The 25,520-nt window shown below is 37.5% G+C and overlaps 1 protein-coding gene across 1 annotated transcript in view; it reads left to right on the top strand.

Annotated features, from left to right (window-relative positions):
- The window catches only part of CNTNAP5 (contactin associated protein family member 5), a 298,681-nt gene that overhangs the window by 128,697 nt on the left and 144,464 nt on the right, over window positions 1-25,520 (top strand). Inside the window, exons 5-8 of the mRNA XM_075181121.1 lie at window positions 3,097-3,300; window positions 6,061-6,245; window positions 16,372-16,515; window positions 24,086-24,350. Coding sequence (XP_075037222.1) covers window positions 3,097-3,300; window positions 6,061-6,245; window positions 16,372-16,515; window positions 24,086-24,350 — 798 coding nt within the window. The remainder of the gene's footprint in view (window positions 1-3,096; window positions 3,301-6,060; window positions 6,246-16,371; window positions 16,516-24,085; window positions 24,351-25,520) is intronic.

Here is a 25,520-nt window from a genome sequence, read left to right as displayed (position 1 = left end):
TGGATGGTAAGCGACAGAGCAATGACACAAACACACAGCAGTTCCTAGCACATCTAGGACACATTGGCACACAGCAGTGGCAGAAAAGAAAAATGGTGCAAGATGGAATTGTCCTTGGGCCCTCCCTCCCACCCACCGTTATGTTGGATCTTAAAAAGGAATCCACAAATTGCGAGATCCGAGATCCGACGACGTAACCATGTCATTTTGCCTCGTTTTCAAATCCGAAAAAGCACGAAAGTACTCGGCTCTGCACAGTTCAGGTGTGTTCGGTTCTCGGGGAACCGAGCCTGAGCATCTCTAACAAAAACCTGATAATACGAATGAAATGAAATTGCCCCTGGGTTTGGTCACAAAATAATTTCAAATAACAGCTGGTGAAATCAATAGAGTAACAGGAGACACCATACGAAGGCTCTTCAATTTTCTAGGCACATAACATATTAGCAGAGTCGACGTAAGACGGCACGAGCTGTGTAGGGGCCGGCAGTGGCCCTTCAAGGCTGTTTTTCCCAGATGGGTAACTGTAGAACTTTCACAGTTACCGAGTAACCATCATTATCTGTAATAAGCAACGGATCTCAGATTGATACTGTCATACGGGAGCTGCAGATGTTGATGTTCCTGTGAACAACCAGGTGAATCATCTGATGGGAAAAAACAGCAGAGAAGATAAATCCGCACTCAGTATGGAGATATATGAAATAGGAGAGTAAAAGAGCCCCTGGGTATTTTTATCTTGTCGTATGTGTGAAAAACATGCATTAATGAACTCTGAATTTCTTTTGTAAGGGTGCAGAAGGCAGGTGGCTAAGTGCTTTCTTCTCTTCATATATTAAAGGTGATCTCACCGGGGACCTCACACTTGTCGTGGCCTGGACTGAAAATGTTCTATTTGGAGTTCCTGCAATAATTATTTTTCCTTAGAAACCGGGGCGTTTTGCTCAATTAAACACAATATACTTCATGCAGTTGATGGCATCAGATCCTGCTTTTATGTATAAGCTCGTTGGCTGAATTACCACATCAAAGACTGACACAGCGTCTCCTCCTCTGCTCCTCGAACCATCGTCTTCTGCTTTGTTTTGCAAATATTTTACTCTGCTAATTATGTACTGGGGCAGATAACTGGAATTCTGTTTTGATAATTTTATTAAAAAAAAAAAAAGCACGTTTGTTATCTAAATATGAACCCAGCCCCATAAGGGAATAGATAGGTTTGTGGATACTGTAATGAAAGTGTTTCATACAATATCTCAGCTATCGTCAGCCAGGTCGAAAGAGTTAATAGACAAAGGAAGTGAGCTACAGGCCTAGGTCATGTCTGCTGCCAGTCATGTCCACTTTTCACTTGTCCAATCATCAATAACAGAAGCAGTCCAGGGAACACACCCCCTCATCAGCTGATGTCTGAGCCAGGTTCCCGAAAGTGGCCCTGTTTTGTCATTGGTGCTCTCTGTTTTCAGTTAGAATGAATAGTTGGGGCTGACTTTTTACTAGAACATGTTGAGATTTCTGCCAGCTCCAGTGGAGAGTAGGGTGCCAGCTCTAGGGGGCACTCTGCTTCAAACTGGGGCACCACAATGTCAAAGTGGTTAGCATTGCTGTCTATCAGCACTAGGGCCATGGTTTCCATTCCGACCAGGGCAATATCTGGGGTGGCACAGTGGTTAGTATTGCTGTCTAGCAGAACTAGGGTCATTGTTTCCAGTCTGACCAGTGCACTATCTGGGGTGGCACAGTGGTTAGCATTGCTGACTAACAACACTAGGGTCATGGTTGCCAGTCCGACCAGTGCCCTATCTAGGGTGGTACCTTAGCACAGTGGTTAGCATCACTGACTAACAGCACTAGGGCCAGTCCGACCAGGGCACTGCGTGGAGTTTGTATGTTCTCCCTGTGTTTGCGTGTGATTCTTCCCACAGTTCAAAAACATACTGATTGGCTAAAGTCAGTGTGTAGACTGTAAGCTCTCTGGGACAGGGACTTATGTGAATAATTAGATGCTCTCTGTAAAGTACAACTAAGCAAAATACTGTTTACTGTTCTGACTTGGATGCGATGGTCTGCATTATAAATTAAAGTATACACATTTCTATATATAAAATTAAATTATAAAAAATATTTTAAAAATTATAAAAAAATATATATAAAATGACCTATAGTGACAACTGTAGATGATCATTTGGTTGCCTTGATAAGTCCTTTAAATGATCATTTGGAGTTGGAAATGTTTTGTACTGACTTTTCAGCGTAATATGTTGGCATTATACAAATAAAAGTTAGCAATGGATAAACTGTTTTTACTGAATTGTCACTTTTCAGAGGAAAATCTTAAGTACAACCCGATCCAAGAGGTTAACACTGCGTCAAATGAAATTATTTTGGATGTGCGCATAACAATTGATCATTATTTTTCACAGTAATTGGATTGATAATTTTTGAAGACATTACACCGCCCACATTATTTATAAAACCAGTTCCTCTTTGAAACATTTGTGTATGGTCAGGCCAGGAATTTAGGGTCAATGGTGCTGCAAACAAAAATTATTATCAGAAACACATTATTGAGAGGTTACAGGGATTATACTTTTTTGACAGTTAATGATGTTTATTTAGCAACAAACTGGAAACGTACAGTATGCCAAAACAACCAATAAGCAATTAGCTTTAATTGTCAAACTTGTCCTCTGTCAATCAAAGTATTTGCTGATGTGTAGATATGGGATACTGCAATTTGCATTTGATTACAGTAATTGAAACTCACTGGAAGTTATTATCTAACACCCTGGGATTTAATAAAGGGATTTATTTAGTTTTTCCTACAGTCAGCCGCTTCCACCATTAGAAGCAAAGTGCCGGATATGTCACCCGCAAACATAACCGACAAGGGCACGAATTGTGACTAAGAAGACTGATTCTTTAAGAGAACTGTCAGGGGGATTCAGCTAACCGAGGGAAGACAATGACTGTTGAATATTGGCCACTAATGATGCCGCTCATGTTCATGTCAATAGCGAGCAGGATCATCATTGACCTTGCTTGTTTGCTTACACGACCGCTTGTCAATGGCCTCTTTGTTTGTTTCCTATCTAGAATCTGATGTAGCCGACTTTGATGGCAGAAGCTCCCTCCTCTACAGGTTCAATCAGAAACTGATGACCACATTTAAAGATGTCATTTCCCTGAAGTTCAAGAGCATGCAGAGTGATGGAGTATTATTTCACGGAGAAGGACAGCGCGGGGATTATATTACTCTGGAGTTACAGAAGGGAAGATTGTCTCTCTACATAAACCTGGGTATTGTTTATTTCTTTCCCAACTAATTTTAGAAAATTGCTATTATAGGGGTTTTTTTTGTCATATTTTGCCTATCATTTAAAGGCTGATGTGGTTTTGTGATTATTCTTCATTCTGGGTGCATAATAATATTTGTATAGGGGAATAAAAACATATAAAAAAACATTATAAACTCCCCAAGTTACCAACTAGATGTATTGTTTTTATTGATCAAAATGTGTCACTTATCGTGCTGGGTATTACAGTTCTATTTTCCCCCTATTCTATAGAAGTGGAACTATTTTAAAGAAAATATACTAAATGTGGTGCTGATTTAGTTGAAAAAAAAAGTGAAAAATAACTACATAAAATGTATTCTATAAAGGTGACGTTTTATTGAGGTGCTGATGTGGACATGAACATGTTTTACTCATTTACAGCAAATGTGGAAGTGGAGATAAAAGGGAAAATTACTATTAGATAATACAGTGTATAAAGAATTGTAAAGACAAGTTGGACAACACTTTCTCAAACTAATTTCCCCCATATATATACTAAACATGGGGTCCCCCCTCCCACTGCGGCTTTATAATCTTACTGAGTCCATCCACAGATCACATTAGAGAACCACGGAGTTACGATGTGAATCTACGGATGACCTGAAATGCACTAGTTTTACTGACATTTTTCAGAGCTCAGGTAACAAAGGGGATTCCCATAGGGGGATAGGTTAATTTAAGCATGGATTCTCCAAAAGTGGCAAAATACAGCAAAAATTCCATACTTCCACTTTTATAAAAAAAACCCTAATGAATTCGGAATGTAAATATATTTGTACACGTCCACTTCCCTCTTCTGATTGTTCCACCCAATGTGAGAAAATGTTTCCAACTGTTAACAAACCCAACTCTGTTCTCCTTCATCCACATGGAACACATCAGGTGTGTCTGATACCTATAATAGGATATTTTGATATTCTTTATATGCTCTAAAAAAAAGGGTTAACTGGATGAAACTTTTTTCGTCCGAATTTACTTCCTGAAATTTAAATGGGACGTTGCTTTGGGAGTGCAGATACTAACTGTTCCGAGAGACGGAGATGTGTTCATAAATCCTATGATCTAATGAGTAAAATGTCACAAGTAATTAGCTCGTACATTGGTCGCGGCCCCAGTTGAAATACATCTGTTACATTCATGTATTCCAGACTTTCTATCATAAACAGAGAACCTTTAAATGTCAGATTGGTCCATCAAATTTAGCAGGAGAGGAAAATCTGTGCTGTGTTTTACTTCTAGTCTATTTTGAATATACCTCGTGCATTGTACGTTCTCTGTGCATGTGGGCAAAATGTGCTTGTTTTAGCAATACATCCTATGTAATCAATTAGTCATTTATACCCAGCGATTCTTTTATATTAAAAGAAATAAATCTGGGTGCAGTTTTTTTTTAATCATTTGCAGCCAATGAAACTTTATAATAACCAGGTGGTTTTAACAAATGACAACCAAGTTATTTGTTAGTGGATCAACATTAGGCTTAATAATGGAATAGACCTTAGTCACCGTTACTCAAGCCTAAGAGTATCCCATAATTATAACATAGGCAATCCGAGGTGGGTTCCTAGTGCCTGGAAACCCCCTCCAAGCCTGGGGCACTATATAATTGAGGTGGCTGGACCTTGTCCCCGCTTCAAACAGCTCTGCTCGAAAACGGAGAGCTGCGTGCACCTAACAGTAGTGCACGCAGCATTGCCCATGTATATTATGGGGATAGGAAGAGTTGGAGAGCAGCCAAACACTGTCTAATATTATAGCCACGCCCCCATGCATGCTGGTCACGCCCACTGGTGGCGTGGTGTGGAAACCCCCTTCTTCAAATCCTGTGTTTGCCCCTGTATATTTCAGTTTAATTAGTTTGTTTGAATTGTTGCATTGTCAGTGTCTAACAGTAAACAGGCTATTATTTGGGGCAGGGCAATCAAACAATGGTTCAGGATTTTAATTCCAAATTCTTATTGTAATTAATTGTATTTGGCAAGGAGATTTTTTAAAGTAAGAATTTTTATTATTATTCTTAGCTGACAATGTATTGATGTGGAAAGTTGGGGAAGGGGGCAGGAAGGTCCTATGAATTCTCCCCGGGCCCTGTAAATTAATGTGCTTCCAATGATGCTTTTATCTATTTTCTCTTAAAAATACAGCATCTACGTTCTGAAGTTGGGTTTAAAAATTGTTACTGTTAATGATGCATTTTACAGATCCTTTATTTAATCACCATAGACTTTAAATAAACAAACAATAACAATTAAACAACCGATGAATTCACGTACAAGTGGGGATATGGTCGTCTCACTTTCTGTCTGAATTTTTGCGAGAGATTTTCTTTAAAAGTATATTCTGCTTGTCCAAATTCCACAGGAGAAGCCTGCAAAACTCTCCACCAAAATGTGGAAAATGGAATTTATCTTTAGTGATAAGGGAGGAACAAATTTTCTAAAAAAAAAACAAAACAACAAAAGCAATTAATTTTAAATTTTATTTAAGTTTGCTGTGTTTTTTTTAAAATTGTATTTAGGTGTAGAAAATCATTTACACCAGTTAAACCATTTTCAATGGTAACAGTAAATTATAAAATGACTATAACTGAATTCTAAACTGACTTGCACAGGAGATGAGGATTATATGGCTAAAATATACAATTAGAACAAATGACTGAGTTACACTTTATTTAATAATTCATTCATCTGAACAAAGATTTATCCCTATTTTTTCCCTCCAGGCGACGCCAAGCTTCGTTTTGGTAACACGCACACCGTGGTGACGTTGGGAAGTCTTCTGGATGAACAGCACTGGCATTCTGTTCTAATTGATCGGTTCAACAAGCAAGTCAACTTCACGGTGGATAAGTACACCCAGCACTTCCGCACCAAGGGGGAGTCTGATGACTTAGACATAGATTATGAGGTGCGTCCATTATATTAACTATATATAATATATTAAATATTTATGTTGTCAGACTTGTACATCAGTCTCAGATTTACAGTGATGTAGATGAAATATTTACAGTATTAATTTTCTCTTGAGAGACCTAACCCTTTAGTTATTGTGTTGCCCAAAAAGAGCTTACAATCTAATTTCACTTGGCTCAAGCAGACAGACACTATGTATGTCTTTAAACCATGTAAGGTAAAAAAACAATGGAAGGAAACTCACGTAGAGCATATTGAGAAGAAACTATTGGACTTGGACTAATGATACATATTATCTGGACATATATTACAGAATTAATCAACAATCTATTGTTTGCCCAGATTACTAGTTACTGGCAACATTATCTCTCTGTGTTTGTGGCCAATCACATTCTTCCTATAAGCTGCGTTGAGGTTTGCGTCTTAAAGTCCAGCCTTGGGGGTAAATGTATCAAGATGAGAGTTTTCCGGCGGGTTTGAAAAGTGGAGATGTTGCCTATAGCAACCAATCAGATTCTAGCTGTCATTTTGTAGAATGTACTAAATAAATGATAGCTAGAATCTGATTGGTTTTTCAAACCCGCCGGAAAACTCTCAGCTTGATATATTTACTCCCTGGAATAAATTAGATGCCCATTAAAGGTTTTTGTTTTCTAACCTGAGTAATATTTTCTGCAGTTGTTTTATACTATGGCAGTGGGACCTCACTTTCGTGGTTATAGTGGAAACCCAACCAGGCTCTCTAGCACTGGGGCTGGTTGAGGATTTGGGTAGGGGGACACACTGACCAATTTTTAATTATTTAAAATTATTTAAAATCACAACAATTCTTGAACTTTACGCTGAAGTTTGGCCAAATCAGAATTTCAGGGTCTTAATAAGACCTTAGTCTACCCACCGAGAAAACATTCTTTTCCCTGTTGTTTTCTGCCTCTTCCCAGTTAGGCTGGGTCTTTCCTGGTTGTACAATTCATTGGCCGATGGATGGCATAATCAAATGACGTTCATATTTTCCTCATTATTATTATCAACCTACCGATGTGGCTGATGTTGTTCATCAGAGAATGTCATCAAGTTATTCGGAACATGCTAATCTGTTTTGAAAAATAATATCACCTATTGGCACCGGAAACCGACTGAAAAACATTGCAGGTATAAATATTCATTACCACTTATAATTGATCTAGCAGTCAAATGCAGGGAATTTAAATGTTCACTAAATTAGGTTTAAGAAGAGCATATCATTTGATATGGATCAGACATGGGGATGAACGGAAGACGACCTTTACCATCAGATATTAATATTTAGTCATGCAATTTGCTCTCTGTAGTGCTCCAGATGATTTTCAGGACTTTTCAATGATATTTTCAAGGCGATATATAGTCATTTATCTTGGTAATATATTAATATTATTATCTTCCTTGGAAGAGCTAGCTCAGAAAAAATTATGTGTATGCTCCACTTCATTTCTTGGGTATATTGTTGCCAACTTAGGGTTACATGGATCTAGAACATCTTCAAGCTATATTAAATAGGGCTCATTTCATGTATTTAAAGATTTTGTCAATTACCATAGACGAAACATTGGGTATTTATTTTCATTAGTTGGATCCATTCCTGGTTATAGAAATTTGGTTTTCAGAAGCAGATTTGGTTTCAATTAAACGTAAGCGTTTATCTCCGTCTCAGACTGATACTCTGCAACTTCTCATTGTGGAGGTCGTTGTCTCTGTGTTTGGGATAAGTGTTGGTCTCTCCCATGATTCTCGAACCCCTAAAATTCTTTAATCGTCTGGTTATTTCTCCACGAAATGCTCATTCTGCCAAAGAATGACAACATAGGTCACCAAGAACTGCTAGGAGCCAAATTGGCATTTGAAGAACTTTAACATGAACTATAGACCAGGAACTAAAAATATCAAGTTAATGCTTTACCCCGTAGTTTTAGATGTATTAAAGCATATACTGAGGCTTAGGAAGTGGCCACAAGATCTAAATATTTTCACTCTACTCCGTTTGATCTTCTTACACCTTTGCCTATTCCTAAAGAACCATGAATCCATATATCCATGGCTTTCATTGTAGATTAACCTCTATCTGAAGGATTAAGATTGTTTGTTCTCTTCTTTTTTACTCTGACCAAGGTGTCTATACCTTACTCTTTTTTGTTTCAATTAGGTACAAGTCTGTTTGTTAAGTCTGGTTCCCAATCAGGCAAGTCACTAAGTCAGTGGAACCCAAACTTTCTTAGTTTCTAATTTTTTCAAGGCACCCCTAAGCCAAAATAATTACCAAGTAGTCACCCTCCTTGCTTACCACCAGCCCTTGCCACGGCACCCCAGGGAGGTCACCGTGGCACCCCAGGGAGCCACGGCACCCAGTTTGGGAACCACTGCACTAAGTACTTAACTTTTACTTAAATATCGAACAGGTTCTAATGTCAATCTGAAGACCCAGCTGGTTAACATAAGCAATAATAAGCAAAGAGCAACAGCGTTAGAGTAGCTTCCCCTGGAAGTTACACTCTCTCCACAAACACTGTGATGGGTGTTTTTATACTCTAGTAAAATTTATTACAGTTTCAGAAAATATTTTATTGCATGGTTATTTGCATGTTAAAGCTAAGCAGGAACGACCAAAGTGATCACATTTTATCTGTAACTTTGCTTCTGGAAATTATATCTGTGTCTCTCAATCATTAGAACTGAGGGGAGATCAGGATTTGTATTTGGTAAGATGAACTTTAGTGAAAACCTTTCAATCCCAATCCAAGTCTTGTATTTGTGTAAGATCAGGAGGTCTTAACTGAGATAAAACTACCAGAAATTGACTAGCGTGGAGTTCACCGATAGGAACCCCTTTTCCCCTGAAGCTACACATCCTCCTTGGTACTCCTTTGCCCCCAGGACTTAAGCTGACCTGAGATGTTCAACATACAGCAACACCTCTGGTGGGAATAAGGTACTGCACCAAGTCCACAGGAGCCAGGGCTCTGAGTCCTGACAATTTGTACATCTCTAATTTTAATACCTCATTTATAGTACTCATAGGCATTTGAATTTTTACCAAGTTTATAGTAGTTTTATGCTTTCTATTTATCCAATATCTCTTCATATTATTACCCTTTCTAGTATGTCAACTGTCTTTATTATATTGATACTGTTGAATTTGTCATATTATATTTAAGTGCTAGTATTTACTTCTTCAAATACTCTATAGTTTTTCTGTACCATGTAACGGGTTTATACCATCTGTCGGCTATATTTCTCTAAATTAGAACTTTTCTTGATATACAGCGCAATTTCTGTTTCTAATTTGAATATGTTTTATGTTTTTTGCTATGATGATTAGTCCCACACAGGTTGCACAGTATAATTTTATACTCTGAATAATACCCATAAGCATATTTGTAATCTAGCCCGATGTCATTAATATTTTGTTTATACTAATACATTTCTAATAAAATTTTGTGACATACCGAGCCCACCAAAGATTATAGCTGTCGTTAAATAATATTTTAGTGCATTTGATGGGTGATAAAATAGTCGGACATAACCAGTATTATTGCTATTTATTAGGCAATTATAATTATTGCATAACAATAAAAGCTGAAAGACTCGGAACAGCTGAAGTGTGCACCTAGCATGGAGATAGGAATCAGTTTAAACTAGTAATTGTGGCTGTTTAGGAAATACGATTACATGCATTAGATGCGACAAAGCCATATTTATCATTGCCTTCTAAATCAGAACATTTGGGTATTCGATTTATAAATTTATTGCCATCTAACTACAGATACTACAGAAAATAGATGAGGATCTTTTCTCTCCTTTTTATAAACAATATTTTCAGAAAATGTTCTCTAGTTTTTCAGCCATAAAATATTTCTCCTCGTATAAATATGTCCAAAATTTGGTGAAACTGCCGCGTTTCATTGTAACTTTATCAAACATTTCACTAGTCGCTCTGCAATAAAGAGCATCTTAGATGTGAGGAAGTTTATATTGCATTAAACTAATAATATATTTACACACTCTGGATTGTGTTTCTGCTTTGACTTTTACAAGCGTCATAAAAGACATCAAATCAGTGAATTTTAATTAAAATGGTCAATGACCTTTGCATATCCCGACAGCCTTTATTACCCTGCAGGATAGAAAATGGTCATGGTTTATTGTAAAATGTATTTACGATGATGGTGCTAAGTTATTAATTTTGTTAATACTTTAAAAAATGTTACTCATAGCCACAGTTTTATTTTCTTAGCACAAGACAGTAATTAATGCTGTAGAGATGAATTTCAGGACTTTGTACGATGTACAAGGAATTTTTTTTATCAAAATCTCAATGCAGTTTTCATATTGCATATATACCCACTACATTATTATGGATATTAAAAGTCACCAAAGAGCTCTGTGACTATGTAGCAGCTCAAGGCTGTAGTCTTTTATATCGAAATCCAAGTTGACACTTAGGGCTAGATTTACTAAGCTGCGGGTTTGAAAAAGGGGATGTTGCCTATAGCAACCAATCAGATTCTAGCTGTCATTTTGTAGAAGGTACTAAATAAATGTAAGCTAGAATCTGATAGGTTGCTATAGGCAACATCCCCACTTTTTCAAACCAGCAGCTTAGTAAATCTAGCCCTTAATATCTGTTATAATTTACAGTAGTTGGTGCAGTATTTCTTATAATAGACAAGTGTTCCTAAGGACACTGCATTGATGACATCACTGTTTATAAGCAATGACATCAGCACTCACTGTTTATATACATATTATTTACATGACTTGTGTAGTATATATTATATATGATCATTTTTCTTCTTTGGCAGAACTGCCAGTTTCGTGTTTGATAATAAAGTAATTTTCTAAATATTTGGATGTGTTACATTGAATTTAATTTAAATGGACTTTATACTGAGAAAAAAAATAGGAAAAATAATCTGAATGATTTACTAATTGTAACTCAAGCAACAATTTATCATTTCCTGCACATATTTGTGTGGGTGTATCTGGTTACATAAATGTCAGGCCCAATTTACTCAAATTGTGCTATTTTGCTGTCCAGTTAGCAAAAGGTGACGTCTATTAATACTGATGCCTCCTCTGTACTTTCCAGTCGCCCCCCCCCCCCCACATAGCCAGTTTTTTAATGAACCCAATTAGTTTCAGAAGACTCTTAGGAAAATGACTATTTTAACTTTCTGCTTTCTCCTCTGCTGATTGCCCCCTCTTCAATCCATTATGCTGCCGTGCTTATTCACATTACAAATCGTGCAACATCACCCACCCCCATCTGCCAATCCTTCCATTGACTCCCTCTAGCTCTAAAGATAAAAGTCAAAAAGAGGTATTCAATTAGGTTTCCGGTCCGCGGTAAGACGCCGGAAAGGGGCCGTGAAGGCAATCCACAGTACCGCAACAATGTGGATTTTCGTGCGTACCCCATAGAGTTGCGAAGGGAAATCTGCATTATTGCGGTACCCTATTACCATCAATACAGCACACTTTTCATGGTAACGCTCGTTACCACGAACGGGAAAGTTAATTGAATATGCCCCAAAGAGTTAAACTGTAATACCCTTCACAATTTTTCCCCATTCTACATATGAAAATTTCATCTCCAAGCATTCACCCAATCACCCACTAAGCTCTCCCAAAATCCTGTTGCTCCCCATCTCTCATGTTACGTCCTCACATACCCATCTGCAGGTTTTCTCTAGAGTGCCTCCTCTTCTCTGGAATTCTTTCTCTCCTTTAATTGAACTGTTCCTCAGCTTCTCTACCCTAAATTGATTAATGGAAGCTCATCTTTGTAGAGAAGCTTCTACACCTCTTAACATCCTTTAAGTCCATCATTCTCATGCTTTGCTTTAACCACACTTTCACTCTGCTTCTACAGACCCTGGGCCTGATTCATTAAGGCAAAAAATGAGTACGTTTTCTCCTGGACCAAACCATGTTACAACACAAGGGATGCAAATTAGTTTATTATTTTGTGCATAAGTTAAATACTGTTTTTTCATGTGACACTTAAATAGTTGATAGCTCAATTTTGTACACTGAAATGTAAAGTTGATCTAGGACATGCCCTACCCCAACTATAAATCTGTCCCCATATTTTAAATTTAGCTCCCGCTCCAATGCAACATGGTTTTTGCCAAGGTGCAAAGTTACTAATTTTTTTTGCTTTACTTTCGTTAATGAATCTGACCCATTGTGTCTGTCTTGTTCATCCTTAGATTCTAATCTCCCACGAGCAGAACATTCTTCACCCTTTTGTAGGAAATGTAAGAAAATAATAATATGGAGCACAACAAAACAAATTTTTGATTGAAAAAGTAACTTTGTTTGTATAAAGTACAAAAAACACACAATACATTACATTCAAGTGTACGCAGTACACTCTAAAACATAATCATTCATACATTTTAGTACAATACAAGGCATAAAGTACAAGATATGATATCCTGCACTAACCATACAAACTTAAACAATATAACATTTAGAAAAACAATGAATGTGAGGGGACGGTAGGGGAGAGGGGTAGGGTGGGGAAGTCATATGCCCAAAGCTTTATCAAGGACAGACACAAATATGGGAAGGGTGCATAAAAAAGGCATGACATTCAAAAGAATGGCCCTGTGGTCCGAGAAGAAGCAGGGAACTATGACATGCGTGTTCTGTCTTACTGCTCCCGAGATAAACACAAAGTCAACCAATTAAATGTTTCCATCTACAACCTGAATGCACCCACTTTACCTATGTACAGACCTCCTCACCGTTTGATGTCAAAAGCAGACAGCACCATTTAATGTAAGGAGAGTGTATAACTTCTGTGAGTGCAGCAAAAGGGACTCAAAGGTCAATAAATAAGTCTGAGAAGTGTTCACAAAAGTGTGTGTGGGGGGTTTGCTGTTGTTATAATTATTGCTTAATTATTTAAGATGTGGAAAAAATGTGTTCAGAATGTTTTCATGACAAAAGGATAATTTATAATGCAAATTGTTAAATGTGTGGTTACCGTATATACTCGAGTATAAGTCGACCCGAATATAAGCCGAGGCACCTAATTTTACCACAAAAAACTGGGAAAACTTATTGACTCGAGTATAAGCCTAGAGTGGGAAATTACTTGCTTCTTTTAATAAACTCAGGCTCCCAAAATGGCTCCAAATGTACCAAAAAATCAGCAACCATATTAGTAAGGTGTATATATTGTGTGTATATATAGTGTATATAGCATTCACATGGGATAGCAATTGCCACAATTTGGAAAATATTGGAGAGGATATGTTTGTCATTAATAATTACTAGATAAACTGCTCACCCCAGGTACTGCGCCCGTCTCCTACTAGGCTGTCTTTAGTACAGTACACACATCTTGCATCTCTTTCTCATTGACGAGGAGCTCTGGATATGTCCCCCTGTATTTACTATCCTCTGTGCCTGGTAGGGAGGGAGGGATTTTCTTTAGCCCTTAACTTCCACTGCGGAAGATAAGAGCTGAGGGACCGGAGAACAGGCACTCACTCGAGTATAAGCCGAGGGGGGCTTTTTCAGCATAAAAAAATGTGCTGAAAAAGTAGGCTTATACTCGAGTATATACAGTAATTTTGAAGCCTTAATGATAGAATTGGACACTTGTAAATGACTAGCAACATTTTAAGATAAAAGTTAAACAATTACCACCTATCTGATTTTCCTGAGCTTCATTTTGCAAATGTGAGATTCCCAAAAATGCCAAAATTTGCAGAGTGATGAACCATGGCAAATGGCTTCACTTATCATGAAACAAGCACATTGACGTCAAAATTACAAAATCAAAGTAATTCTCCATCTGCACATAATGCCTAATGTATTTTATACTGTACTTCCCGTTGAGTAAAAGATGATGCTCCACTTATGTTTTGTGATGCCAAAAAAGAGTTCAAATAACAGAGGGAATAAATTGACATTTCACACAAATCAAATTTTATGGAGGTAGAAGCCATTTCATATGACATTTCTGCAATTTTTAGATTCTGCTATTGCTTAGTAGTTTTGCACTGGGGGTCTATTTACGCGAGTACATTTGCCCCAAATAAAAATTCAACTTGTAAAATGTGTCGCATAACTCATGACCGTAACTTGGGTGTTTTGATTTGCAAATAGTTGCACTTTCGGTCACTTTACCCTTTAATAGATGCGTCCAATTATGATTTATACTCGTCTCTAGAATATGTGGTTTAGGTAGAGAACCTTTGCATGACTCATAAGTCTGCTGCAAGTTTGGGAGTTGATGATGAATCTATACGCTAATCTTACACATGCACGTATTATAAGGTGTGTGCAACTCAACATGTAGCCACAGAGAAGTAAGTGTACGGACTCAATTCATAAAATTAGTTTTAAGTCTAAATCAGGTCCAAATGGGAGGCTAACCCTGGTGCACTCTTAACTATTTTTATATATGGTGTAAAGTTAGATATGTGTTTGTAAAGTAGGATTCTATATATCCCTCAAACAAATTAAAGGATTTTTCAAAGATTATTTCTGATGTGGTTAAAACCAGAAAATATTTTCACGTTTCGCAATCCTTAAAAGATACACAAAAAATATATAAAATAAAGAACAAACAAACAAGTTATTACAATATTGTACTTGTTATAGCAACATATTAATTGTGGGTTCTGTAATCCTTTTATTTGTAAATAGAAACTAAAGTTAATCAAAAGTAGTTTATCCTTTCTCATATATTGAAATTGCACATATGTTTTAAATTGCACTTACTACACGCAGAAGAGGGTTGATTCCTGTCTAGTAATTCGCTAATACCTCTTAGACTCTGTGGTTGACAGCTTTCTTCTTTCTGCTGTGTTGGGAGATATCAGTAAACGTCTCTCTCTCTTTATTTAGATATTCCTTTGCTGTTCCACTTCTATGTTTATTAAGCAGTTGTCCTGAGATGTTTGGTCCTGTGATGATGTTGCCGCTTGTGTTTTCATTAATTCATTCAGCATACTTTTCAGTGTGTATCAGCTTGTCTGACTAGCGCTCCGGTGCTCCACTCAGTGTATGAAGTACACTGAGAAGAGCGCGGCAGAATTTCTAGAGTTACCTTGTTGAAATGGTTCATTTGCCTCTCTTAGGGCCTGAGTCATTAAGGAGAGCAAAGCAATAAAATGAGTAACTTTGCACCTGGGCAAAACCATGTTGCATTGAAGGGGGAGGAAAATTTAATTAAAATGTGGGGACAGATATATAGTTGTGGTAGGGCATGTACCAGATCAACTTTAAATTTCAGTGTAAAAATAAAGCTGTCAAGTATTTGTGTGCTAGATGAAAAAACAGCCAGTATTTAACTTATGTGCAAAATAATAAACTAATTTGCACCCCTTGCATTGTAACATGATTTGTCCTGGAGAACATTTACTCTTTTTTTTGCCTTACTTTCCTTAGTGACTCAGGCCCTCAGTGTTTAGTGTTTACAGTGTGAATTAGAGGTGTCTTCTGTTTGCAAAGTAGTAGATTAACCAACGCGTTTCGACATTTATTCATCCAGACTTCATCAGGGAAATAAGTCTAAGTCAGGCCCAATACTTGTAAATTTGCATTTCACAGTATTTATAGCCTATAAATAGAGCTGGGACAATAACAATTTATTCTGGGCCGTGGTAGGGTTTGAATCCCGGGCAGAATACAAATGATCGAAAGAATTCCGTAAGTGGAAATGTGCAAAGTTCTGCAGCAGTGCGTGAAACAAGGCGGAAATTTCACTTAACAGTTTTGAAAATTTCATTCATCTCTAGATTTAAACAATTTATGGTTATTTGACCACTGGCATATACTAGTTTTAATTGATGTATTTTTATAATTACTCCAGCTCAGTATGGCAGCACCACACTGTAACAAATCTCTCTATCATTAACAAATGTAAATGTACTTTTCAGAGGCTGTTTTAATATTGACCCAAAGCAGTAAATTAATTTCACATAAATATTTAGGGCCCAGGCTGTATAATGATGTTTTCCCGAGCAGCACGACGCCTTCATAATCTGATTTATGCTTTATGTTCTTGGTTTTAATGCGGTATATAAGAGAAATGAGCCAAGTTTTGATTTTTTTATTTCCCAAAGTTCAGCTTTGGAGGGATTCCAGTACCTGGAAAACCCGGAACATTTCTGAAGAGAAATTTTCACGGCTGCATGGAGAACCTGTACTATAACGGAGTAAATATTATCGATTTGGCCAAGAGACGCAAACCTCAGATCTACATTGTGGTAAGAAACCTTTTACTGTGTTACTATATTAATAATTACTTCCTGAAAATTTCCCTCTAACCCATTCACCTTAAAGATCCAGGAACGCTAAGTTTATTCATTATGAATAGTAAAAATACTTAATAGGACTTTTACAAAAATATGTGTAAAAGCCCTGATACATTGTCAGAATTCAATGCATTTTCATACCTGCCAAAGTCCTAATTTTCTGTGGCCTATTTTTACCGGAATATGTATTCCTCTTTATCAATTTCATCTAGCTGACTGCAAGGTTACTGCCTTCTGTCTTTTTCAGTTTTAGACTCTAAGGAATTCATTAAAGTGCAGCAAACTTAAGTTTATTTTTTTTTTATTTTTTTAAAAAAAAGCACCTAATTCAGGCATACGTCTGTCCGTATTCAACAAGGAGCGGATCTGAAGAAACTTAACTTGTTGAATACAAGTTTAGGTCTGCAGCGCCGTACATGACACAACATGGTACACAGGTAACATGGTAATGGAAATCAAATTATTTCTGGGATAATGAGTGAAACCGATGATAGAAATCTGCGAGAAGTAGGCCGAAGCATAAGAAAACAGGGCTAGGGAAGCAGTCCAAGAGGTACAGAGGGTGATGGAATAATAGATGAAGCACACAAGGAAAGAGGGTCCTGCTCCTGAGAGCTTACATCGTAAAGGAAAGGGGGAGACACAAATAGGGTGGTACTAACTGGGGGAGAGAGCCAGGACAAGGGAGTTAGGAGGAGGACTGATAGACTTTAATAAATAATTGAGTCTTAAGGGCACGCTTGAAGCCTTTGAGAGTAGATGATAACCTGATGGAACGTGGAAGATCGTTCCACAGCTGGGGAGCAGCCCGGGCAAAGTCCTGGAGACAAGAGTGAGAGGAGGTGGTCAGTGAAGTAGTGAGGCGGTGGTCACGGGCAGAGCAGAGGGGGCGGGTAGGAGTGTAGGTAGAGATGAGATTGGAGTTGTAGGGAGGGGAGGATTGATTAAGAGCTTGAAAGGTGAGGGTGAGGAGTTTAAATTTAAATATGGTACGTATCGGCATTTACGTTTATGAATCAGGCCCTATATGTACAAATGACCTCACATGTTTCTCTTTGATGCTACCCAGTTTTAAGAGGCATCACATGGATTTCGGGCCAGTATGATGTTATCTGTAGGAGTGCAAAGTTAGTCATGCACCCCCATGCAGAAATGAGATTTCATTTTGTGTATCGAGACTTCTGCATCTTCTAGGTGCACGATATACAGGAAAGCAAGGAAGTGATTGGTCCTATAGTGGAAGAAGGAATAAATTTGATGGGACAAACGCTACAATCCCTAGGTCTTGAAGGCACTGTCCTATCCTGGTTCTCATCCTACCTATCTAATCGCTCTTTCAGTGTTAATTTCTCTGGATCCACCTCTGCTCCGCTTCCTTTATCAGTTGGAGTACCACAAGGCTCAGTCCTAGGTCCTCTGCTATTCTATATCTACACCACTTCTCTTGGAAAACTAATAAGCTCCTTTGGATTTCAGTATCATCTCTATGCAGATGATACACAAATCTATCTATCCTCTCCTGATCTCTCACCATCTGTGTAATCTCGCGTTACTGACTGTCTTTCTGCCATTTCACCTTGGATGTCTTCTCGCTAACTCAAACTCAATCTTTCAAAAACTAAATTAATAATATTCCGACCCAAAAACAGAAGCTTCCCGCCTGACATTTCTATCTCTGTTGATAACATGACCATAAATCCCACCCCGCAAGCTCGTTGCCTAGGTGTAATCCTTGATTCACAACTGTCATTTATCCCCCACATCAACTCTATATCTAAATCATGTTACATACACCTAAAGAACATTTCCAGAATACGCACATATCTGACACAAGACACCGCAAAAACCTTAATTCATGCACTCATCATCTCCCGCATCGACTATTGCAATTCCCTCCTTACTGGTCTTCCCAAAGTCAGACTTGAACCCCTACAATCTATTTTGCATGCAGAGGCTAGATTGATTATCCTTGTAAATTGTTCTTCCTCTGCTGAGTCACTCTGTCAGTCTCTACATTGGTTGCCTGTTTTTTTTACTGAATCCAATATAAAATTCTTCTACTAACATACAAGGCCATCAACAAAATTGCACTGACATACATTTCCTCACTGGTCTCGAAATATCTCCCCACTCGACACCTCCGTTCTGCACAAGATCTACGTCTCTCCTCCACTCTCATCACATCCTCCCATTCTCGGTTACAGGATTTTTTCCGGGCTGCACCCACGTTGTGGAATTCCCTCCCTCGCACAGTAAGACTTTCCTCTAGTCTTCAAACCTTCAAGCGTTCACTGAAAACCCACCTCTTCAAACAAGGTTATGATATTCCTCAGCCTCCATCTTAATTTCTCTAGATTACCCTATTACCATCCTCTACACTGCTAACGCAAGACAACAACCCTCTGACCAACATTGCCACACACACAGCCCACTCAATACATGTATATATAGGAGAGCGTTCTGCAATCAATAACATGTCAACTGAAGGTTTCCGCTCACTCTAGTTGTCTGACGCGGACTCTCTAAGCTGCAGACAACATAGTCATCTAATTAATCACATCACAGCTGCCTATAGCTTGCAGCCTGGTGACAAGTGACAAGTCTTATAGACAGAGTGAGAAAAGATACAGGGATAACTACTAAAGCTTGCAATTTATGGACAATTAGTGCTAAATGTAATGCACACAATTCTGACATTTGGACACATTATTATCCTCAAGAAACAGACAATTCTAAGTTCCTTACAGCTAATTTTTCTCATTGTATCTGGTTGTAATTGCCAATTTGGCATTCTCACTTTCTGACAAAAGTTTTTTGCATATAATCTGTTAACGTGTATTGTCCCGAACTGTGATAATTCATTACCTATGTGCTGTTTGGGTGACCTTTCTACTGCAGAAACACAGATATGACATAACAATCAGATTTCTGGTGCGTGAGAGAGAATACTTTATATATTTATATATTCAGAATCAGGGTAATCCATTCACTAACAGTAAAACATACTCTACAGATCGATATCCTAATAATCAGTGATACTTTACACCAGCATAACCTACATGGCAAAGTCTACTGATACAAAATTAGTCATCCTGAAATAAAAATCAGCTTAGAGGTAGGGTACTAGTTTTTCCCAGACTAATTTATTTTAGGATATAATTGATAATATAATTGCACAATTTGCTAAACTCTATTTCAAGTATAAATTAAATTATGATTGATCAGGAGAAACTAAAATATCTTGGGTAGTTTTGAGATAAATAATGATTTTTCTGTAATTCCCAATTATTAACTAGACGAGGACTAAATATAACTTGATACTTGGGATATTTGTACAAACTTAAACTGCAGTTTTGCACATCCGTTAACTGGGTATATTCTGTCTAAAATGAAATGATGAAGAGCGCAGTAATCTTGAATATACATAATATCAACTAAAACTACAATAAGAGTCATAAACTAACTGAGGTTACTGTAAACAAGCAATGACTAACAGCACTCAACTGAAAAAGCTTATAGATAAGTGAATAGTTTTTACTAGAGATGTTCACTGACCCCCGTGTTCTGGTTTTGGATCTGGATTAACTTTGTGGTTTGGTTTTGGCAAAACCACCGTTGTATGTTTTGGTTTTGGTTTTGAATCCCAATTTTTTCCTAAAATCCCTATTTTTGTTGCTAAAATCACCTTTTCCCTCCTACATTATAATTAACCTCAATAACACTAATTTCAAGTCATTTGCAGTCAATTTTCACATGTCACAATATTATTTTCATACACTTTTAAACAAAAACTGCAGATTTAGAAGACCAAGCCTGCCAGACCTATTATTTCTATTTTAGCAATGACAATTAGCAAATGGAGCAATGGAGCTCTCCTGAATGTCACTGGAGACTTTGAAGAACACTGCTACCCCTCCTCTTTCTATTCTACCTATGATGCTGCCCAGCTCCACTAGAGACTGCCAAGAACTGTGCTACCCCCTCTGTGTCTCTCTGTGAAATGGCGCTGGATTGGCGTGGAGGGCGGTACTTATAAAATTCAAAACTCGCGAGATCTGAGATCCGACGACGTAACTATGACGTTTTGCCTCCTTTTCAATTCCGAGGGCGCGCGAAAGTACTGAGCCGGCTTGGCTCGATACTCAGATCTGCTAATTTCAGGTGTGTTCGGTTCTCGGGGAACCGAGCCTGAGCATCTCTAGTTTTTACTTCCAAAAGCAAGACCAGCTCTTACATTCAGCAACCTACCATTGCACAACACAAGTCCCCCTGCTGAGTTATTAGTTACTATTGGTGTTCTCAGCCTTCTATTTGCCTCAGCTACTGTTTCAGGGGATCCTAAAATAGAGCTTATGATCACAGGATGAAAGATTTTAACCTTGACTCCTCCCCGTGAAGTTTAAACAATGGATATCCATTTAGTGCACTTGTTATCCAATTGGCTCTATAGTTTTCACTCCAGGTATTGTTTCCCTATGCTAGTCCTCCTACTAGTTATTGCAGTTTCTCGGTATTACTGTGAGCAGGTATGACTAATAGCTGCTGAGAGTTAGTTACAGAATAGATACATTTCAGAACAGAACACAAAATATGATCGAAGCAAAGCAAGTCTTTCTGATGAATATATTACAGTGTCCTCTCTGCAAAAGATCCTTGTTACAGGAAAATGAAATCATTCTAGCAGCTGAAAGAAGTCTACGGTCTGGGAGGCTATCAGGACTTTGCACAGAAATGTGACACTGTACCATCGGACATCAGCCAATCCAGACACAATAGGAGAAAAAGCAATCTTTACACTTAATCAAAAAGTGGAGACGTTAGATGCTTGAGAGTTGTGACTTGTCACTTTCAATCACACCATGCCTGGAAGTGCAGAATGATATCTCTGCAAAGAGTGCAGAATGTGGGGGTTAAAAAAATGTGCAAGATTAGCACCATGATCAAAGTAAGGATAGGAACATTTTGGGCAGATATTCAAAATGCTTTTTTTATTTCAGCATTTTCCAAGAGAGAGAAACGTGCATAATTCAGAAAGCTGTAGGAACAATAAACTAGCATTCTGTCTCACCCTATTTAATTTCCAAGGGAGAGGGGGGAGTATTAACTTCTGCAGATGTACAATGCCGAATTCTTTAGTGTTTTCTGGCATTATGAAAATAAGGGATTGAAGAGGCTCGTGTTTTGCTTGCTCAGTTTGTGATAAATGTAGACGACTTCAGAATTGACACCAGCATAGTGAGAGAACAGATGATGAAAATGATTTTCCTGCTGAAAAAGCCAACATTGGTTTTTATAATAATATTGCTGGTTGCTACTCATGGAGGGAAATATGGTTGTACACGTTTATTATACAGGTGCAGTAGTCTTTATTGAAGCACTTAGCTTACCTATTAAATAGATCACTGTGACATGTTTTCCATTGGAATGAATAGGTTATAGCTATCCCAACTGCCCCACATAAAGCGACCTGTCTAGGTCTTCAGCAAATTGAGCCATTTAGAATGCAGAGATAATAATATGGTTGGTTTTCATGATATTTAATAGGACATGATGACTGCTGAAATTAATGTGCCAGCCGCAGGGCCGGTTCGAAGACATATAATTGGCCAGGGTGAAAGATAATACTACAGTAGTTACCATTTTTTATTGCACCTATAATTTTACTCAGTGCTGTGTTTTTCAGGCTCTATTTCCCTGAGCAGCTGAGCTAACAATCTAATTTTGGTGTCTTTGTGCAAAAGTTATAGTTTGATACAATTAAGCATGTTTTCAGAATTGTTTCACTTTTAATGGGCCCACTTAGAGTCAGAGTAATATGTAATATGTTAATTAATGTAAATATGTATATAAATGTAAATCCCTATGCAGAATAATTTATGTCCATGTCCTTTACTGAACACTTGTAGAAAAGTGAAAATAAGCCCTAGTTATATCTAATGTATAATTCCTCTTTATGTGGAAATGTTATTTAAATCATTAATTGAGCGCTGTATTAATTATATATGTCAATACCTCCTAAACTGTGGTGATTTGCACCTCATAATGGGCATGACAATGGTTGATTTAATTATATTAACATTAAATTATTTCTGATTATCTTAAATTACACTTATTCTATAAAATGTGCAGTCCATAATTTATTAGCTTACAGCCATCTTTGATTAAAAATAAATAATTCTGTTATACATCAGTGTGTCTTTGTCTAAATTTGTAAGAAACGTGTAATTTCCAGTAAGTAGTTAAGATAATTCCAAGGGTGAAAACCTGAAGAATTCTAAACTTTAAATCCAAAGTTATTCCAAGCGAATTTGATAAGATTAAGAATAATGATGAATATTGAATTGTTGGCTTAAAAGACGTTATGAACACTACAAAATCTGAGTTGATTGGTAATCATGAAATCTGAACAATTTATTATATATAATAATATAATATGGGCCTCAGATATATTTTTGCTTTCTCAAGCTGGAGCTTTCATTTACCTGCGTCATCTAAATAAAGAACAGATAATGTGGTTTATTTACATTGAAATCAACAACATCAGAATATTAGAAAATGAACACAGTACTAATAAGTCCTGAAATATGCATATGTCAATGAATTATGGTACCTCTTACATCATAGAGAAGAAGATTTAATAGGAACTGTGATGGGGACAATTAGGGCCTGGTGTTGACGTGGACGAGCGTCTGTTCGTTTATTGTAAAATCTGCAAAATTGTACTGCGCGTGTCTACCAAACAAGCTGCAATATTTTTTTTATTTGCTCACGAGAAGGATTTATACCTACTAATTTTGAGACAGTTTTTAGTTTTAGTCCAACCTTATAGTGAATGCATGTTTTAATTTCAAAGCAAAAGTTTAAAAATTGGGTGTACGTGTATTTGAAATACGCCTCATGTAAGCCCGATGAATAGAATACTGGTCAAAGCTCCAGGCATTTTGCAATTTGCCCAAAATTTTTCATATCCCTGTAATTACATTCTTTGTGAACACATTTTATGCTTTTTTTCCCACAAATGCGTTCAAATCCAACATCGACTTTTAACTGTATGTGTTTATTGTTTGTATCTGTCAGTACTCTATCTAGTAACAATAGCAGTACAATGGGCTAGCAAAACAATCACAAATATGTAGTTTTAAACAACTGGTCATTAGTATCCATGAGCAGTTTGATGATAAAGACTTACTGCAATGATTCATGACTGTTTCATGACTAGCCTGTCAGTTATAAATATTGGATACAATTTTTGGGTTCTGCAAACTTCTACTTGACCTAGTTGAAGTCATCGCACAAACAGCTAATAGATCAACGAGGGATTTTTATATAAAAATAAAACTTGTGTTTAGGAAACATTCAATTCTCTTGAGTCTCTTCGCCATCTTCTAAGGTTTCAGTGCATACAAGTCTTTTGCTTCAAGAATTCTCTTGTCAGTCCATTAAAAGATGTATTCTTATGTAATAAGTATATGAGTTTTTTTGTTTTTGTCTTTCCTCAAGTTCTCCTATTTTTATTTTCTAGGGGAATATAACATTTTCTTGCTCGGAGCCCCACGTCGTTCCTGTTACGTTTATAAGCTCCAGTACGAGCTACCTCTTATTACCAGGAACCCCACAAATGGACGACCTGTCTGTTAGCTTCCAGTTTCGCACATGGAATAGTGATGGACTTTTGTTATCCTCTAAACTTTCTGGAGATTCTGGCGTTCTCCTGCTCCAGCTGTATTCTGGGAAACTGCTTCTTATGATTCAGAAGGAGATTGCAAACATACTGCCGATAAGCACAGGTAAGGTGTCGTAGGAGTTGTAATTTATATCAGACATTGTCTCTGTTGGGGCATTGTCCATTTCATCAACAGAATTAAAATATAATTAAGAATGGACTAACTTTATGAGTAAGATTTCTGAGTATGGCTTAAGATACTTAGACTAGTACAAAACTATATACATTGCGTTATCTCTTTGGCCTCTTTTTGAACTTCCCATCCCAACTTTTTTTTTTACGATTGGCGCGACTGAGCGATTTTCACATGGTGAAATAGTCGCAAAGTTCACACCTACCTATGCCGCAACTCCTTAGTATAGCAGCAAAGTCGTCATAGCCAATATTACACAATCCAAAGAGTCTTCCATGCAGTGCGTCATCTGAGAAATGTATCCATTCTCCATCTGTTGTTATATGATCAGGAGGAGCTTCAGTCATAGCATGTGCCTCCAAATTCCTGGAGCTTCCTAACGCTTTGTTAAACCTCTCAATAATCTCTGTGTGATGTCCCAAGAGTACTACCCAGATTCATGGATCCTCTGGTAGCATTATGCTACACTGGATTTCTGTCTGCAATACGAGGTGACCAAACTCAGTCCTCAAGAGCTACCAACAGGTTATGTTTTCCGGATTTCTTTACTCATACATAGGTGAGATCATCTATTTTTATCTGTCAGTAATTATCCCCCCTATTTCTACAGACAGAAAGACTGAAAAGATCACCTGTCGGTAGCTGTTGAGTTCTGGGTTTGAGCACGTCTGCTCTATAACTACAAATTGTAGCCCAGACAGATATCACCTCTCATGGCAAAATTGCTAGGGTGCTTACCATAGCGTCCCCATGTATACTTATATATAATAAAACACACGTTTATGCTTAATAGTTTAAACACTATCACGTTTGCAGCTTCATTGTATAATGCAAAATACTATGGTTGACAAGTTCCATTTGTCTGATAACTGAGCAAAACATTTACAGTGGAAACATATTTGCACTAAACATGTACATTCTAATATCAGCTCTTACTAGTGTTAAAGGTTAGAGGAGAGTCCTAATGATCTAGATTATTGCTACTGACCTGGGGTGTGGCTACTTAACTGGGGTATGGCTACTGACCTGGGGTGTGGTTACTGACCTAGGGTGTGGTTACTGCCCTGGGGTGTGGCTACTTACCTGGGGTGTGGTTACTGG

The sequence above is a fragment of the Mixophyes fleayi genome, chromosome 7, assembly GCF_038048845.1.
Source record: "Mixophyes fleayi isolate aMixFle1 chromosome 7, aMixFle1.hap1, whole genome shotgun sequence".
In the NCBI taxonomy this organism is placed as follows: domain Eukaryota; kingdom Metazoa; phylum Chordata; class Amphibia; order Anura; family Limnodynastidae; genus Mixophyes; species Mixophyes fleayi.
Note: the sequence above shows the minus strand (reverse complement) of the source record. Positions and strands in the feature narration are given on the sequence as shown.